This window comes from Cynocephalus volans, chromosome 10 (assembly GCF_027409185.1).
Source record: "Cynocephalus volans isolate mCynVol1 chromosome 10, mCynVol1.pri, whole genome shotgun sequence".
NCBI classification, from domain to species: Eukaryota; Metazoa; Chordata; class Mammalia; order Dermoptera; family Cynocephalidae; genus Cynocephalus; species Cynocephalus volans.
This window is the reverse complement of record NC_084469.1, coordinates 50,931,101-50,941,914: the sequence shown is the minus strand read 5'-3', so window position 1 is coordinate 50,941,914 and position 10,814 is coordinate 50,931,101. Positions and strand designations below refer to the sequence as shown.

The following is a 10,814-nucleotide window of genomic DNA, read 5'->3' as shown; positions in this document are numbered from 1 at the left end:
CCAACTCCCTGGTTCCCCAATCCCCTGGGCTTTCCAGATTAAGTCTAATCTTAGTCCTTCCCAGCATGGTATATCCTGAGTTCTATCTGTCTGGGTCTCGCTTCAGTACTCTCCACTGGAATCTAAACTCAGTTTCTGCTGGGGTCTAACCTTGGCCTTTGCACAGGGTTTAATTCTTGTTGGGGCCCAATCTCAGCATTATTCATAGTGGATTCTAGCCTCAGACCCTCTGCTACAATTTGATCACACCTTTCCCACAGCAGTCCTTTCCACCCACAGCTTTTCCTCTGAGGCTCAGTTTCCTTGCCTTTCCCCTGGGATCTAACCTCAGCTCTCTCCACAAGGGTCTAACCTCAACTCATTCACTGGGCTATAACCTCAGACCTTTCCCTTACATTTTACACAGTCTACTCCACAGTGGTCTAACTTCAGCCTTTCTGCTAAGGTCTAATCTCATTTCTTCCCTCTTAAGTCTCAACTGGGATCTAACCTCTGTCCTGTTTCTGTGTCTAACTTTTGATTCCCTCTCCCCCAAATCCCCATCTCTCAATTCTTTTGGGTGAATCCAGCATCCAATACAGAGCCTGGCACATAGCAGGTGCTCAATAAACGCTTGCCAAACAAAAGAATGAAGACAACTGTGAAAGCTTTGTTCCTCTGGACACATAAATAATTGTCAGCTGACCAATTCTTTTCGAAAGTGGAGAGGATTGGGCAGGGTCATCCCACACTGAGGCACAGAGAGAAAAGCGGGTTAGCCGGGGTCACAGGGTACACTGGAGCAAAGCTGGAGGGGGGAGGGTCTGGGCAGAGCATCCCCTCTTTCAGGATGCCTACCCCCCAACCTCCATCAACAGCTGGAAGCGAGCACCCCATGAATCGGCCCAGGCCTGGGAAGAATGGGTGGGTGGGTGCTCAGGAGACTGGGGTCTCAGAGGGCCCTGGACACACTCTGTCCCCCAGCCCTTGTGGCTGACGTCTCCTCTGCTCCACTTGATGGCGAAGCCGGGTCAGGACCAGCTCCGAGGCCTGGATCAGGCTGTGCTGTGGGGAACAAGAGAAGGAGGGAGCAGAGCTTAGACAGAGCTGGGGAGGGTGTGGGGTACAGCACGGCAGATGGTCTAGAGTTAGACAACCACAGTGGCCAGGAGCTCAGCCTAGAGCTCCATGTGTCAAGCTGCGAATGGGTCTCTGTGACAGGGATGGAGGCTAGACCCTGGGGGATGGCCTTAAGTGAATTTCCAGTGCGAAGGACAAAGCCTAAACCCAAATGTAAGGAACTGAGGTTAAAAATTGGTGGAAGGGTTAGGGATGCATAAAAATGAGAGAGATTACATTATAATGGGAGTGAGGTTCATCCACTGGAGAGAGGTTGAGGTTAGAACAGAGTGGGAAGGACAAAGGTGAGACCCCAGCAGAAAAGGACAGGTCAATAGAGCAGAGAAGGAGCAAATCGAAGTGGAAAAAACAGGAATATATCACAACATGGGGGACAGAGTTAGACCCTAGTTGGAAGTTCTGAGGTTAGACCTTAACAGAAGGGACAGAGAGGAGACCACAGTGAAATGGCTTGAAATAGATCATAATGAGAGATGATGTGACAGTTAGATCACAGTAAAAGGGAAGTCCTTTCTCCCACAGTTGGAGCACAGTCTCTTCCCACAGGCTAACCTCAGTGCTTCCTACGGGGATCTAAGCTATATGCTTTCCACTAGGGTCTAATCTCAGGACTCTCTACTGGCTCTAACTTCAGTCATTTCCACTGGGGTCTAACCTCAGGCATTTCCACTGGAGTCTAACCTTATTCCATTTTACTCAGGACTAACCTTTGTCCTATCGACTATGATTCAACCTCAGACCTTTCCACTGGGGTCCAACTATCTTTTCTCCTGAGGTCTAACAGGGGATTAGATTGTAAGAAAGGGTCCAAGCAAAGACTGCAGATGAAGCAGCAAAGATTGGACCTCAGTAGAAATGACCCAGGTTAGACCACACCAAAAGGATCCTAGAGTCAGACCAGAAGGAAGGAGAAAGCAAATACGATATTAGGAAACAAAAGTATACCACAGCCTAAGGGTAAAGGCCAAAGTAAAAAGGGTCAGATGTTAGACTAGAGCAGGTGGAGCTTAAACTGCAATGGAGGGCCCAAGGTTGGACCCTGGACCATTTAAATGATTGGATGTTAGACCATAACAGGGGTAATGGCAGTCAGACCACTGTGAGGTCAGAGGTCAAAGTACAGCAGAAGGCTGGATGTTCAAGGGCTTGACTCCAATAGAAAGTTTAGAGGTGAGACCAAAGTGGAAGGGTCCAAGGTTAGACTATAGCAGGAAGTTGAAAACTGGCTGTAGAAGAAGGGCTGGAGGTCATACTGCAGGGGAAGGGTAAGAAGTGTGACTTGGAAGTTAGAAACGCAATGACAAGTTGGAAGTTAGACCATAGCCAGAGTGAAGCCAGTCAAGATGGAGAAGAGATTGTCGGCTGTAGTGAGGAGGGTAAGTCACCACCTGACATTAAGGGCAAAGGTTAGACCACAGTGGGAGGATCAAGGCTAGGTCATGGTGGGACAGATCCAAGGCTAGGCCACAGTGAAGGGACAGTTAGGCCACAGAGTTAGACAAAGTATGAGGAATGAGGGACAGAACTTGGGAAGGCTTCCTGGAGGCTGAGGGTAGGCTGCGAGGCCAAGGGTAACAGATGCCACCTCTAAATCCCCTTCACCAGGCTAGTGCCACCACCTGAAGCTGCTGAGTGCTCACGGCTGCCCCTTCTCCTGAGAGCTGTCCTGGCCAAGAGAAACCACCTTCCAGAAACAGGTCATTCCCTCCTGCAGGAGGTGGGCTGCAGCCACAAGTCCCTGCCTGAACATGGGAAAACTGCAATAGCATTCATGGTCCCTTGGGATCAGGCACAGGTCTCTCTCCTTTGACCCACCCCCTTGTGTGCCTTCTCTCCCTCCCTGTCCTGCCTCTTTCACTCCCTGACAGGTCCCCTGTCAGAACATGCCCTCAGTAAAGCAGCTGTGTAGAAACCCCCACCTCAGGCTCTGCTTCTAGGGACCTGTCTGAGAACCCCAGTTACCTGCAGGATGTGCACACCCTTCAGGGAGACCACCGCAAGCTCCTGCAGCCCATCCCCGGTCAGGTCCACATGAGCCATGGCCAGCAGGGGACTGGAGAAACTCCGCTGCCACAACAGGTGGAACCCAGGCTCTGGGCCCCAGTACTTGTAACAGAGAAGTTCCTGCAGGGGTGAGGAGTGAAGAGTCAAGGTCACACAGGTTGATTGGGGTGGTGGAGGGAGACAGATGGGTGGTGGCCCATCCCTCAGGTCCCACCTGTCCATAGGTGGCCACCAGGACTTCTGGCCGCCCATCCAAATCCACATCGGTTACCAGGCCACAGAGGACACTATCAAACTGGTCACTGCCGGGCAGGAGAAGCTGATCCTCAAGGCCGCGGCTCAGCAGATCCCTGACGGTCCCAAAGGCAGTGAGGAGGCTGAGGTCAGACTGCGGTTCCCACCACCCTTAGCAGCAGACCCTGAGCTGGGCGCACATGTTGCTTCCCTTCTCGGGTCTAGATGCATTGTTCCTCCTGAAGCCCGGACATCCTCGTCTCCAATCTAGACATCTTCAAAGTCCCAGCAAGGAGTCAACCTAGTCACTCAAATTGTTCACCTGAGGGTGTCTAGCCCTTAGTCCCCAATCTGGACACGCACACTGTCCCCTGAAGGCTGTACCATCTCACTCCCAAATGGAGACCCACATTGTTCCTTCAGGACAATGTTCCTTCTGGGAGTTAGACAGCCTTGTCCCTGATCTGGACACCCACATAGAGCTTGGAGAGCTCAGCCCTGACTTGGACATCTTCACTGTCCATCAGTGGTGTGCCAGAGTTGGTCTGTACTTGCTCACAAGAGTTGACTGGGAAATTTTCAGAAATTTTGGCATCATGTTAGTGGCTTGAAATCCACCATGATGAGAATATTTACACTATAGAAATTGGCAAACACTACAAATCTGGGCTTTTCCCCACATAGAGCCAATGGTTAAATATTTGCTAGCACACCTAGTATACCTACTCCATGGTGTGGATACCTCTGTTCTCACCCCAACGCCTCAACATATTCCCCACAACATCTAGACTTAAATACTTGCAGTGCCCTCCCAGGGTCACATACATTTTTACCAGTCCAGCCCTGACTAACTTCACCCAAAGGGACTTTCTTCAGATCACAGTGCAAAGACTTGAGGTTAGACTGCACCCACATGCCCCAGGCCCCCTCACCGATACACCACTGCTGGCTCCAACATGCTGGCCACAAGCACACTGTACTCTTCCTGCTGTGGCCTGTCCTTGGTCTCTGGAGAAGAAACATGAATGGGGGGTGCGGTAGGTCTGTGGGGACAAGTTCCTGGTTCCTCTCAAACCCCTGCCCCCTTCAGTGAGAGGAATGCAGGTTAGACCTCAGGGAAAAGACTTGATGTTGTGCTAGAGAGGGAGGGGTAGAGGTTGGACCACAAGAGAAATGACTGAGATCAGACACCAGAAGGAGGAACAGATGTTACACTACAGTTTAAAAGGTCTGAGGTTAGACATCAATAAGACAGACAAAGGTTAGAAGACAGCAGAAAGGTCTAAGGTTAAACCATAGTGGGAGTGTCAGGGAATAAATCACAGGGGGAGAATAAGAGTAAAGACCAAGTTAAGCAACAGAAGGTAGACTGTAGTTGGAGGGACAGAGGTCAGGTCAAGTGAAATGCTGGAAAAGAACAGATCACAGTAAAGGAACAGGAACAGACCAACATGTGCGGGGAGAAGGTTAGACCCTGAGTGGTGGGGCAGTGGTGAGTTCACAAGAAAAACCTGGGGTTAGACTGCAGCAAGAGACAGAGTGAAGAAGCCAGAGATCAGAGTAAGTCACAATGTGAGGAGTGAAGGTTAGACCACAAAGGGAAAGGTGGAAGTTCGACTCCAGGGTGAAGGTCTAGACCAAAGTGGGTCGAACAAATGTAGGTGGACCCTAACAGAAAAGGTCTGGGTTAGAACATGTGGGCAAGTAGCTGGAAGTTAAATTCAAGAGAGTAGAAGGGAGGGAAGGGGCACACTATGTAGCTCAAGGGCTAGAGGGAGGGAGGGGGGCTGGACACTTTGGGAAAGGAGTGTAAATTTGGGTGGCGGGAGCTGAGCCTGCAGAGTCGCCCACCCCCCTTCAACCCACCACCTCCAACACCCCCACCCCAGTGCCCAGAGCTCACCCTTGGGGGCTGAGAGGCTGAACACAATCACTCGGGAGATTGGGCCATCCTGCAGGATCGTCCATGTCTGCAAAACCTCTGTGTGGAGAGTGAGGACTCAGGGCCCTGCCCCCAGCCTTCAGCCCCTGGCCCAGCCCGGCCCTTGCGCTCACCTCGATTCTGTTGGTCCACGTGGGCAACACGAACATAACCACTCTGGCAGCCAAGAGCTGAGAGGCGCCGGGATGTGCCAGGGAGGTTGTGGACGTCAAGCCAGAGGACGCTGGTGGGCAGGGAAGTGGGTTGACAGACAGACCCACCAATGCCAGGCAGATGAACAGACAGGATGAAGAGCTGACCTTGGGTCCCAGCCCCACATCCCCACCTCCCCAGGAGCATCCATCCCCTCCCTGTAGCCCATGGGCTGCGCTGCCTGATCTCTCTGAGGTAATCCCCACCACCCCATTACTGAGTCTATCTCCTGTTTTCTCTGGGGTCATCGCTGTTGATCAGTTTCTCTGAAGTCATGCCAGGGCCCCACTGCCCAATTTCTCTAAGGTCATCTCCACCCCCTGCTGTCCTTGAGGTCATTCCCACTACCTGATTTCTCTGAGGTCACTGCCCTGGTGCCCACTGGCCTTTTTCAGGGACTCTCCTACCTACTGGTCAGGCTCATGAGCTCTGGGAAGAGGTTTTCCACAGGCTGTTCCTCAAACTGATGCAGCCCCTCGTTCTGCGGGAAATAAGACCCATCCCACCCCCTTCAGCGTCAGCCACCAGCCTCATGCATATACCCCAGTGACACCCCATGTTGACCCCTGCGGGCCCAGCACACCTCCCCATGCCTCACCTCCTTGTAGAGATGAATGGCTGGGTCATTCCCACTCAGGAGAAATACGGTCTCCAGTTGATCCCCGACCTGGACCCTTAAATTAGAGAAATCCAGAACCCCAATGGGGTAGAACGTAAATGTGGTAGAATCCACGCGTTTTAGAACCTTACTCTTGCAAAAACCCTTGCCTGCAAAAACTATAACATTTTGGGATCCAGACACTAGATTCAGGGCTAGAATCACCAGGTTCAGCCTCCTTAGTACTCTTTATCTCCTTGAAATGCAGAACTGTAGAAACTAGACCTCATAGAGTCTCAGAATCACAGAACTGTAGAGCTTCCCAATCTCAGAACTGCAGAAATTTATCATGTTAGAAACTCCCATTCCTACAGCCCTCACGTACTAGAATTTTTCATGCTGATGTGGATTCAGGAAGGGAACATGGAGCTCTAGAATGGACTGTGGAACCTCAGAATGCTAGGACCTCTTTAATCTGGGACCCCAGCATTCTATAAGTTCTGTTTTCTGTCTCCTTTGAAATACCAGAACTTTTAGAAATTGCCATCATGGATATTTAGATTCATGAAATGGTGGGACATCAAATCCTAGCACAGAACATTAGTATATTAGCATCTTCAGTTTCTAGATCTCTCACCTGCTAGACCAGAGGTTGGCAAACTATGACCTGCAGATCAAATCCAACCCCCTACCTGTTTTTGTGAATAAGATTTTATTGGAACATGGTCATGCCCATTCCTTTACACAGTGTCAGTGGCTGCTTTCTTGCTACAATGGTAGTCAAGTAGTTGTGACACAGACTGTCTGGCATCTCTGGATCTTGAAATGTCAGAATCTACAGGTGCTCAATTAATGCTCTCAGATTATCTAATTTGGGGATTACAAAGTGCTGGCCCCTCAGCCATCTGGTCCATGGACAACTTAAAAGCATGATGCTCTAAAAGGCAGAAATAGAATCTAATTGTTCATGGGCAGGTGTGCAGTCCCCACTTAGGTACAGCACCCCAATCACACATACACACACTCCTTACTATATTACACTTGTGACTTCCCACTCTCACATTACCTCTCTGGGCCATAGAAGCGTTTTAGATTTCAATCCCTAATCTAGTACAACCTCTTTATTTTCTAGATGAGAAAACAGGCTCCCCGTCTAAGGAAGGGGTTCAAGAACTCAAGGCTCCTAAGCCTACAGCAGGGTGGGCATGGGTGCCCAGGGGACACTCACTCTGCATGGCACAGCTGGAAAGGAGTGAACTGGAGCTCCAGGTTTAGGCAGCTTTCTGTAGGGGGAACATAGGCACATGGTTACAGTAGGCCTGCTGGGGGCCCCCTTCCCACCCTCCTTCCCTCCAGGCCACACTCACGGGCAATGGAGTCAAGGTTGTACTCAGAGCCAGGCTCGTAATCGCAGTAAATGTTAAGGAAGGGGCTGCCTTTGTCCCCTGAATCCTGGGGGAGGAAACTGGCCTCAGGGTAGAGGAGAGGTAGTAGGAGGGATCTGGGGCAGGCTCAGTGGGACCCACCATGTGTGTAAGGAGAAGGCTGTGGGTAGGTGGGGAGAGCTCTGAGTACCTTGATGAATGTGATCCCCACAACTAGGCCCTGCTTTGGGGCCGACTTGTTGAAGGCATCGATGGAGACAATCTCGGCGTCCACTGGGAGGGGACAGTTCAAAGTTCACATTTCAGGCAGACTCATGACTCCGATACCCCCAATCACGGTGACACTTGACCAATGCAACTGTCATGACCTCTGGGTCCGAGGGAATCCTGATCACCATCACGACCTCTGACCCTGGTCTGACCTCTATGTCTGAGGAATCCTGAACCCTAACCATGCCAGGGCCCTATGATCCCAGCCCCCTGACCCCAATGATTATCAGCCTTGAGCTCCCTCAATCACCCTGATCCCATTCTCCCATCATCATGACCCAGCTCACACAGCCTCAGAAGCCTTCTCAACACCACGTTCCAGGCGGCCCCGCCCCCCCCCCACCGCGCCTCAGGGCGCCACGCACCGGGGATGTAGTTGAACTGCAGCTCCTTGGCCACTGGACGGATCTTCTGTCGGAGGTCTTGGTAGCGAAAGCCGAGCACCTTGCCTTTAAGGGTGGCAGCCAGGAGCTCCCCGCGCCCACAGGCGTCACCTGCCAACCCGTACACATTGCTCTGCGACGAGAAGCGCGTAAAACTGTCCTCGCGCAGCGGGCAAGGCCCCGCGGCCACGGCCGCCTCTCCCATCACGCCCCTCAGCCACTCACTCGCTCCGCACCCCCCACCGAGGCCCGCCTTCCCACCCCAACCCACCCCACCCACTGCTCCCAAAGCAACCGCACGGCCCTGTGCCCGCCCGTAGCGCGGACTGATGACGTAAGAAGCTGCCGTCGCTGCCCTTTACCAAGATGGTGGCCAGCCCAGCTCCCCGGACCTCCCAGGCGACTTTGCCCCGCTGCGCCTGCGCGCTCTTCCCCTTTCCATTTCAGGGCCAGGGAAAGGGACTGTTACAGAAAGTGTGACCAGAGATGGCAGGTGGTGGCCCACGGTCCGTGCCCCTCGCTGTAGGCTGAGCGGAAGGTAGAATAATAATACGAATCATAAAACTTGATACTGCCCTTACGTGCCAGGAACTACTCTAAACGCATTCCATCTAACAATTTATTCAAAACTCACAAGCAGGAGAAGGTAGGTACTCTTATATACATTTTACAGATGAAGGAATTGAGGCACAGAGAAGTAAAGTAATTTGCCTAAGCAGATCACACAGCTAGTAAGAAGCAGGGAGTATTGGAACCCAAACAGGTATTGGAACCCACAGTTAATTACTTCAACAATATTACTTTTAAAACGGTGTAATGCATTCTTTTTACCTCAAGGAAGAAAGACCCAGTGATTTATCCTGGCAACAATCATTTCTTTATCGAATTCCTACTTGGTGCCAGTCATGTTGGCCCTGATTATCTTACTAATTACTCACAACCACTCTGCAGAGGCCTTTTGTTACCTCTCTTCCCCACTGATTTATTCAGCACTTATTGAGCTTTTACTATGTGCCAGGACATGTTTCACAAATTGATCTCACTAAATCCTGGCAACAATCCTACAAAGAGATTTATTATCACAGTTTACAGAGGATGAAACTGAGGCTCATGGAGAGTAAGTCCCTTGACTAATACGCTAGTAAGTGGTGGAGACAAGATGTAAACTAGAGGTGTCTGATTCTGTGGTCTTCGAGGATTCCTGTATATGGTTCTATGTCCCCAGAAGGACATGAAGGGCTTGGGGACTCTGTGTACATCTGTGTATCATTTCCAGAAGACATGGGTTGGCCAGTAATCTTGGCTACCTTGAGTAATCTGTAGTTCCCCTCCATACAGAAAGAACACACATACCCCAACTGCAAACTCCATGAAGGCAGCAACTGGCTCTCCCGTGGTCATAGCCAAATCCCCAGCATTCAGACCACAAGTCTGGACATAAAGCAGGCATTCAGTAAATATGTGTTTAAAAAAATCACAAACTGTGTGCCAGGCCCTTTCCTAAACATCTGGGACACTTGTACATAACAGACAACAAATGGGAAGTTCTCAAAGGCAAAGCGGATGTTGAAAGTGGTAAAAAAGAGTTTGTGATGATTCCAGATTTCTGGATTTGGTGAGTAAAAGCTCCTAGAGGGAAGCTCTGGGTATGCTGTTCAGTGCAATATTCCCAGGGCCTGGCACACAGTAGGTGGCTCAGTGAATACTTACTGAGTGATGGAACATGGGGTCTAGTTCTGCCACTTCTGAGGTACATTTTCTTCAGGCTTCTACTGCACACGGTAACCTGTAAAACCCATTCACTTAATATTTGTTGAGTGAATGAATAAAAAAAGGATGTTATGGGTTGGGAGGGGGAAAAAACTTCCTATTCAGGTTTCCAATCCTAGCTGCACATTTGAATCACCTTTGGAGCTTTAAACAAAGGATAAGCAACTTCAATCAAACCACAATTTATAAGGATGCAGCCCAAGCTTATATTTTTAATGATTTTAAAGCACAGCCAGGGCTGAGAATCACAGATTTAGGTCACGGATGGCAGAAATGGATTCTTATACTACTTATTCTTCAGCCTGTGCCCATGGCAGACATTAGTAATCCATCTCAGATTTCAGGAGTTTTAACTGAGCTCTGGGTAGCCATTACCAATTGATTGGAGCTGTGGAAGGAGCTGAAGAGTACAGAGAGGAGCAGGGCAGGGCATCAGAGATAGGCCACCCCTTGTCAACACAGGCAACCTGAACCTCTCCTGAACTTCTTCCAGGCTCACTAGGCTTGGATCACCTCTCCAAGGAGACTACCCTGGTTTCCCAGGCAGACCCGCCTCTGTGTGATTACTGCCTGTCTATTTCCTAACGTTATCCCATCATGCTGTGACTCTCTACCTGCCACCAGGCACTGAGCCTCCTCCAGCCCTGTCTCCCTCACAGTGAGGGGGCCCAGCCCAGGGCTAGGGTGAAGCGCATGCATACCAGGCCATTCACCTGACATTCAGGCAGACCTTCATCAGAGTGTGGCACAGGTGGCTGGTTCTTATACTTTCCTGGGCAAAGGGCTCCTGTCATCTCTCCCACTCCCCAGACCCTCTGTGGCCACGTACTCTGCCCACCAAAGCTGCTTTCTCCCCCATCCTGTGACAGGTGGAACTGTCACTGGTGTGTTCTGCTTTCCTTCCAGGGAAATGTGGA

The 10,814-nt window shown here is 50.7% G+C and overlaps 1 protein-coding gene across 2 annotated transcripts; it reads right to left on the bottom strand.

Moving 5' to 3' along the window:
- Window positions 1–648: 648 nt before the first annotated feature.
- Window positions 649–8,361, bottom strand: KPTN (kaptin, actin binding protein). Of its 2 annotated transcripts, XM_063111816.1 has the most exons (12): window positions 8,110–8,361; window positions 7,665–7,747; window positions 7,457–7,541; window positions 7,318–7,372; window positions 6,090–6,165; window positions 5,899–5,972; window positions 5,413–5,522; window positions 5,261–5,338; window positions 4,290–4,365; window positions 3,338–3,473; window positions 3,082–3,243; window positions 649–1,044 (listed from the first exon to the last, which is right to left on the bottom strand). In XM_063111816.1, the coding sequence occupies exons 1-12, from the start codon at window positions 8,330–8,332 to the stop codon at window positions 916–918; spliced, it is 1,287 nt and encodes a 428-aa protein (XP_062967886.1). In that variant the 5' UTR covers window positions 8,333–8,361; the 3' UTR covers window positions 649–915. The 2 variants fall into 2 exon arrangements, with proteins under 2 accessions (XP_062967886.1, XP_062967887.1); XM_063111817.1 differs by lacking the exons at window positions 7,457–7,541; window positions 7,665–7,747.
- Between the last annotated feature and the right edge of the window lie 2,453 nt (window positions 8,362–10,814).